Source organism: Rhinoderma darwinii, chromosome 8, assembly GCF_050947455.1.
Source record: "Rhinoderma darwinii isolate aRhiDar2 chromosome 8, aRhiDar2.hap1, whole genome shotgun sequence".
Lineage (NCBI taxonomy): Eukaryota > Metazoa > Chordata > Amphibia > Anura > Rhinodermatidae > Rhinoderma > Rhinoderma darwinii.
The window spans coordinates 125,776,431-125,783,580 of record NC_134694.1 but is presented as its reverse complement, the minus strand read 5'-3'; the positions used below and the strand labels follow the sequence as shown (position 1 = coordinate 125,783,580).

The 7,150-nt window shown below is 43.9% G+C and overlaps 1 protein-coding gene across 1 annotated transcript; it reads left to right on the top strand.

Annotated features, from left to right (window-relative positions):
* The first annotated feature begins 2,632 nt into the window (after nucleotides 1-2,632).
* On the top strand, nucleotides 2,633-6,449 carry POU3F4 (POU class 3 homeobox 4). The gene has a single exon (XM_075836620.1). It carries the CDS (start codon nucleotides 3,993-3,995, stop codon nucleotides 5,079-5,081), a length of 1,089 nt encoding a protein of 362 aa, XP_075692735.1. The 5' UTR covers nucleotides 2,633-3,992; the 3' UTR covers nucleotides 5,082-6,449.
* Nucleotides 6,450-7,150: the final 701 nt, after the last annotated feature.

The following is a 7,150-nucleotide window of genomic DNA, read 5'->3' as shown; positions in this document are numbered from 1 at the left end:
TATATATATATATATATATATATATATATATATATGAGAGTCCGGAATGAAGCTCTTACCTGCAGATCAGAAGATCAATGTCTCAGCCCCACAGACCCAAAATCATTACATTTATAAGCCTCAAACATTGAGTAATACAACAGCAACAAGCAGCAGCTTAAACAAGCAGCAGGGAAGCAGGAGTCACTAACACCTCTCTGCAGCATGAACCTGGGATTAGACACAGACACATTAAACTGAGGGAGCCACAGACAATGACAGAAAGTTCTAATGAGGCAGAGACATATAATGGCCAAATAATGTCACATACAAGGGTTAAATCCTAGCCTATGTCACATACAGGGGGTAAATACGCAGCTTATGGAGGAAAGTGACAAATAATGCCCCATTTAGGGGGGATAAAGTCACAGCTAATGCCACATAGAGAAGTAGATGCCATAACACGTATATCAATAGCTGAGAGCTACAGAAACCCGGGGGCTCAGACCCCAATGTACATAGGAGACATGGAACCTGTCAGAGATCAATACTGTCCCCCCTATAGGATAGATGTAACGTACACACTTGTAATTACTTAAATCAAAAACTTCAGCCACATGGATTGTAGAAGGAAATGCGGATACAGAAACGGGTGGGGGTACAATTTATTATATTACATATTACAGTGCATATTATATAACATTGTCAAATGTCACACACAAATATATACACATATACACTTCATATGCCCTGCAAACACTTAGAGCAACATTTCCACACAAAGCCTGAGGTCATCGGAGAACACACATCCCATGTGCAGAAACTACAGAGAAGTCACTGACCCTTGCTGGAAACACAGGTTATAACATTGTAACGTCCTCACTATAGGGATCTATATGTAGCCAGGCCCCATACAGTCAGTGGCAGGCAGACATCCACATATATACACACACTATCTACAAATACACACACTCATCATACAGACATATACAATCATAACACACGCACTATACAGTGTGTGTGTGTGTGTGTGTGTGTGTGTGTGTGTGTGTGTGTGTGTGTGTGTGTGTGTGTGTGTGTGTGAGAGAGAGAATATATATATATATATACACTATATACATATATAATGTATATACGCTATACACACACAGACACACACACACATATATATATATATATACACATATATATATACAAACACACGCACGCACACACACACATATATATACACACACACACGCATATATATACACACACGCACACACATATATATGTGTATGTATACATGCAATATACATACAGTGCTTGAATCATCTATATCTTAAATTCGTGTTGTTGTTTTTTAGCAGAAAACAATAACAATATCAAGAATAAAACGCAGCACCGGAGCAGGGAGGCTGTAGACAAATAACCTGAAATCCTGCACTACATCTTGCCGCAAAGTGTAAGCCCCCGATCCTATAAATACACCTATATCCCAAGTAAAGCATCCACTGGTGTATTTCCCACCAGCTATAAGGATGAGGCGCTGCAGCTGGGGCCATGCAAACTGGTGTCCCCAGAAAACCTCTGCTCATAGGGAACCTGCTCCCCAGTGTTCATCCTGCTCCCCAGTGTTCATCCTCCTCCCCAGTGTTCATCCCGCTCCCATATGTTCACCCTGCTCCCCAGTGTTCATCCCGCTCCCATATGTTCATCCCGCTCCCATATGTTCATCCTGCTCCCCAGTGTTCATCCTCCTCCCCAGTGTTCATCCTGCTCCCCAGTGTTCATCCTCCTCCCCAGTGTTCATCCCGCTCCCATATGTTCACCCTGCTCCCCTTGTATACTGCATCTATCTCATCCTGCTTCCCTATGTTCTTTCAGCTCCCCTTATATCCTGTGCCCTGCTCCTCCTTGTGCACCATGCTTCTTTATTTTTATTCTGCACCCTATGTTCATCCTGCTCCCCTATATTCAACCTGATCTCTTCTTTGCACCCTGTTCCCCTAAGTATAATTATACTGCTCTCTCCTTGTATTGAGCCCCCTGCTCTCCTATGTACCTCCTGTTCTACTTGTACACAGCACCCTGCAATCCTATGTGCCTCCTGTTCTCTTGTACCCAGCACCCTGCAATCCTATGTGCCTCCTGTTGTACTTGAACCCAGCACCCTGCTACCCTACGTGCCTCTTGTTCTACTTGCACCCAGCACCCTGCTACCCTATGTGACTCCTGTTCCTCTTGCACCCAGCACCCTGCTACCCTATGTGCCTCCTGTTCTCTTGTACCCAGCACCCTGCTACCCTATGTGCCTCCTGTTCTCTTGTACCCAGCACCCTGCTACCCTATGTGCCTCCTGTTCTACTTGTACCCAGCACCCTGCTACCCTATGTACCTCCTGTTCTACTTGAACCCAGCACCCTTCTACCCTATGTGCCTCCTGTTCTCTTGTACCCAGCACCCTGCTACCCTATGTGCCTCCTGTTCTCTTGTACCCAGCACCCTGCTACCCTATGTGCCTCCTGTTCTCTTGTACCCAGCACCCTGCTACCCTATGTGCCTCCTGTTCTCTTGTACCCAGCACCCTGCTACCCTATGTGCCTCCTGTTCTACTTGTACCCAGCACCCTGCTACCCTATGTGCCTCCTGTTCTCTTGTACCCAGCACCCTGCTGCCCTATGTGCCTCCTGTTCTCTTGTACCCAGCACACTGCTACCCTATGTGCCTCCTGTTCCTCTTGCACCCAGCACCCTGTGTTCTTACCTTCTTCTTGTCCAGAGCTTTCCCCCACTTTCCCCCAGTTGTGGCGTCCTCCAGAAACTAAATCCTTAATGACTTTGTGCACAGGGCTCCTTCCTTTATTTCTGCTAAACAGATGAAAATGTATGCTAATGTAAATCAAGCTTAACCTGCAGCCCAGCAATATATTTAATGGCATTTTCAAACCAATAAGAGGCTGATGCTGCTCTATAAGTGCAAATATAATTAGGCAGCAGCGCGGATCCCTCGTCTATTATGCAGGGAAAGGTCATTTTTTAACTAAGGGGATTGTGGAAGGTGGAAATCTGCGCAGGAAACGCTGTGGGCACAATACACACTGGACACCGGGCGAGGAGGCGACCTGAACCCCAAGAAATGCATCGTGACGTCACATTCCCCCCATTATACCAGAATGCAGAGTGGATGTATATGTGACACCGGAGCATCACATCATATATGAGCGGATACATTGTATATAGTATATTCCACACACACACAGAAATGACACTAGAAACATCTCATTTGCTGCCAATGTTTGACTTCATCTCATTCTATATTTATTTGTGGCCCTTCCATTGAATCTTTTTTGCTTCCTTTCGGCCTCTGTGTTTTCTGTCGCACATTTTGACCTTCATTATTTATATGTTGTATAAGTCACAGTCACAGGACTTGGTGTTGGGCGCACAGGCGATTTCTGCGGGTTTTGCAGCGATTATTCGCCCACATCTGGGATCGCGGGGCTGGAGATCGTGCTCGGTGATTCCTCCACGCGTGGAGCCGGTGTGTGCTGCATGTGGACGTGTCTGTGAGGACAGAGCCCAGAAATCTGATGGTTCCTATAGCTGAATGCACAGGATGGGGCCAGGGAGATATTCAGCAGCCGAGCACCCCATGCAATAACACCAATTAATCTTAATTATTGCATTTGTGACATGCAGTTTGCTTTGATGGCTAGTGCTGGACAGGGAAGGGTTAATGCTGGCGATCTGGACACTCAGCCTGCAGGAGCCAATGAAGGATCCAGACTCGCTCACTTCCTACTCAATCCCATTTAACCCCTCTGCTTCCCAGGCTGCTGTGGATGCAGGGAGCCTCCTACTGGTGGTCCATTGGCAGAAGGTAAGGCTAGCCAGCAGAGGAGGGGTCCCTATTGGCTGCAGTGGCTGTCACTCACACACCGGTTAGTGATTTGGCTTCCTTGCCTTGTAGATGTCAAAGGCTTGAGCTGCACCCTTACCACATTATAGCTGGTAGGGGATCCACACCGAGCAATGGCCACAGCTGCTTCTAATCCCTACAGCATTCTGAGCAGCTCATCCCTGGTCCATGCAGACTCTGCGGGCATGCAGCAAGGGAGTCCCTTCAGGAACCCACAAAAACTACTCCAAAGTGACTACCTGCAGGGGATGCCCAGCAATGGCCACCCCCTGGGACACCACTGGATGACCAGCTTAGGCGATGGCAACCCCTGGGCTTCAAGCTTAGCCAGCAGCCCCTTGGACCAACAGGACATTAAACCAGGCAGAGAAGACCTTCAGCTGGGCTCCATCATACATCACAGGTCACCTCATGTCAGCCATCACTCACCCCATACAAACCATCCCAATGCCTGGGGAGCCAGCCCAGCTCATAACCCATCGCTCACCTCCAGTGGACAGGTTATAAATGTCTACTCCCAGCCTGGCTTCACGGTCAGTGGCATGCTGGACCATGGTGGGCTCACCCCTCCTCCACAAACGGTGACCACGCAGAGCTTGCACCCTGTGCTCCGAGGAGACACCACCGACCATGGAGAGCTGAACTCCCATCATTGCCAGGACCATTCCGATGAGGAGACCCCGACCTCAGACGAGTTGGAACAGTTTGCCAAGCAGTTTAAACAAAGACGCATCAAACTAGGCTTCACCCAAGCAGATGTGGGGTTGGCACTGGGGACTCTGTATGGCAATGTCTTCTCTCAGACCACCATCTGCAGGTTCGAGGCTCTCCAGCTCAGCTTTAAGAACATGTGCAAACTAAAGCCACTGCTTAACAAGTGGCTGGAGGAAGCAGACTCATCCACAGGTAGCCCCACCAGCATCGATAAAATAGCTGCCCAGGGCAGGAAAAGGAAGAAGAGGACCTCCATAGAGGTGAGTGTCAAGGGGGTCCTGGAGACCCACTTTCTGAAATGCCCTAAACCAGCCGCCCAGGAGATCTCCGCCCTGGCAGACAGCCTACAGCTGGAGAAAGAAGTGGTCCGGGTCTGGTTTTGTAATAGAAGACAAAAGGAGAAAAGGATGACCCCACCAGGAGACCCCCAGCAACACGAGGTCTTCTCCCACAATGTCAAAACAGACACCTCCTGTCACGATCTTTGACTATAGGCTCTTGACCTCTGCCTGGACCTCAAAACAAACACAATGAAAAGCAGTGGAAAATCTTTTGATGAAAACTTTTTCCTTTAACTTATCTTCTATTCTTTATGGCGAAACAAAAATACAAAAAACTTTTGCATAAAAAAATAAAAAGTATCTAAAAAAAAATGCAAGAAAAAGACTCGAGGAGCTGCTAGTTCCAAATCTGGCAATATAACTGAGACATACCTGCTGTTTACTACGAAGAAGAGAAGTTTTTGTTTGTTTTTGGTATCTTCTAGTAAGATCAGACCTGTGCCTCTCACCTTCCTGCGCCTTGATGACATCAGATCTAAGATTTCAGGTGACTTTGGTTTTACAATAGTTTTTCCTCTCACCCTGGAGATGGATCTGGGATTCTAGTTTTTGTTATTTTGCTGTGTTCTGAGGTTTCTCCATGCAGTCTGTACACAATATTTGTGAAGCGATTTCTTGTTTCATTCAGTCCCTCCCGTCACCATCACCCTCATCATCCTCTCCAGTGTTAACTGTTGTGTAAGAAGGTTCTATTATTTCTGCAGAACCCCTTGTCTGCTGTATGTGTCATATAAGTGACTATAGTAACCATTGTGCATGCCATGTATCCAGACATCCTATCATTATACATTGTATCCATATGTTACTCCTAGTTTGCCGATTATTATTGAGGTGTCGTTATTATTCTCTGCCCTGTGGTCTGTGACTGTGCTGGGAGCCCAGCAGAGACAGAAGCAGAGCAGTCTGGAGTGTGGCTAAATGAAGACCGTCTCTCTGTATGTCTTGGTATCTGTCTAATTCTCTCTTATGTCCAATGAAAATCCAAGGAGGTTGGTGGTCTCAGTGCTAGTGGGGTCTCTGTATGTGACTGTGAAACCTCCATAGGGGCTGTTAAATCCATTATACCACATAACATGAAGTCAGGACAAGTATCCCTTATATTGCTCAGTCCTCCACTATGTCCTTATGGTTTGCACATTTGTATAACATTTTTGTAATTTTTTTTTATTTAATTTTTTTAAAATGATATATTATAAAGCTACGCTTTCAGATATTATAGGAGTATATTAAGATCTGTGCATCTAACATCAAGTCCATAAAAACATACAGACGCCTTATTTTACTATAATTGTTCAGAAGTATTATTTAGATATTTATCTTTTGCACCCAATTATTTTTTTCTACTAATTTGCATCACACCCAGGCCCAGCCCATATCCATTTCTCATTGTATAAAATACATAGCTGTATGTGCGCATATTTCGTGTACAAACAGTCACATATCTGCCCCTGTCTGGGAAACTCAGCATTTTTTCATGTTGTTTTTTTTTCTTTGCTATTTTTGGTGAATTTTTTTTCCATCAATACTCAGAAATATTCACTGCTGGTGTTTCCTTTCTTCCATGTATTTTGATATTTTCAATTCTTCTCCAGTCAGAGCTAAATTTTAGCCCCAAACAATCAACAAAATGTTTCTGCCAACTTTCTAAGTGTACAGTTTTGTATATTGAATTTTTTGAATTTATTAATTTAAAAAAATAATAAAAAAGATCATTTACTTTATTCATTTAGTATCTGATGTATAATAAACGCTATTTTCATTAAAAGTTGCTTTTTTCAACAATTTTATTCAGAATTGCCTATTATAGTCGCATATTATTTATTTTCAATAAATTCTGCAATCTGTTTAAAAAAAAAAGAAAAAACAAAAACAAACCCTGAAGATGAAATAAAAATGCCGTTCTTGTTTGTTTGTCAGTTGGTTTTAGTTTAGGATTTATAATGACACATTCTTTATTTGTTGTAAAAAAAAATCAAAAAGAAAGAAAAAATGTAAAGAAATAAATTTTTTTACAAAATGACAAGTAGCTGGGTTGTGTATATATAATCGGAGCGGCGTTTACATGGATGGTGTTTATGCAATGAATATTGTTGGTGAGGGAGAAGTCTGACGACGACAATTTATGTCAATTTTTTTTTTTTGTTTAATTTAAATTTTTTATTACCAACACAATTTTGCCATTCTAGATGGAAATCATTGCTTGTGAATATTATTTT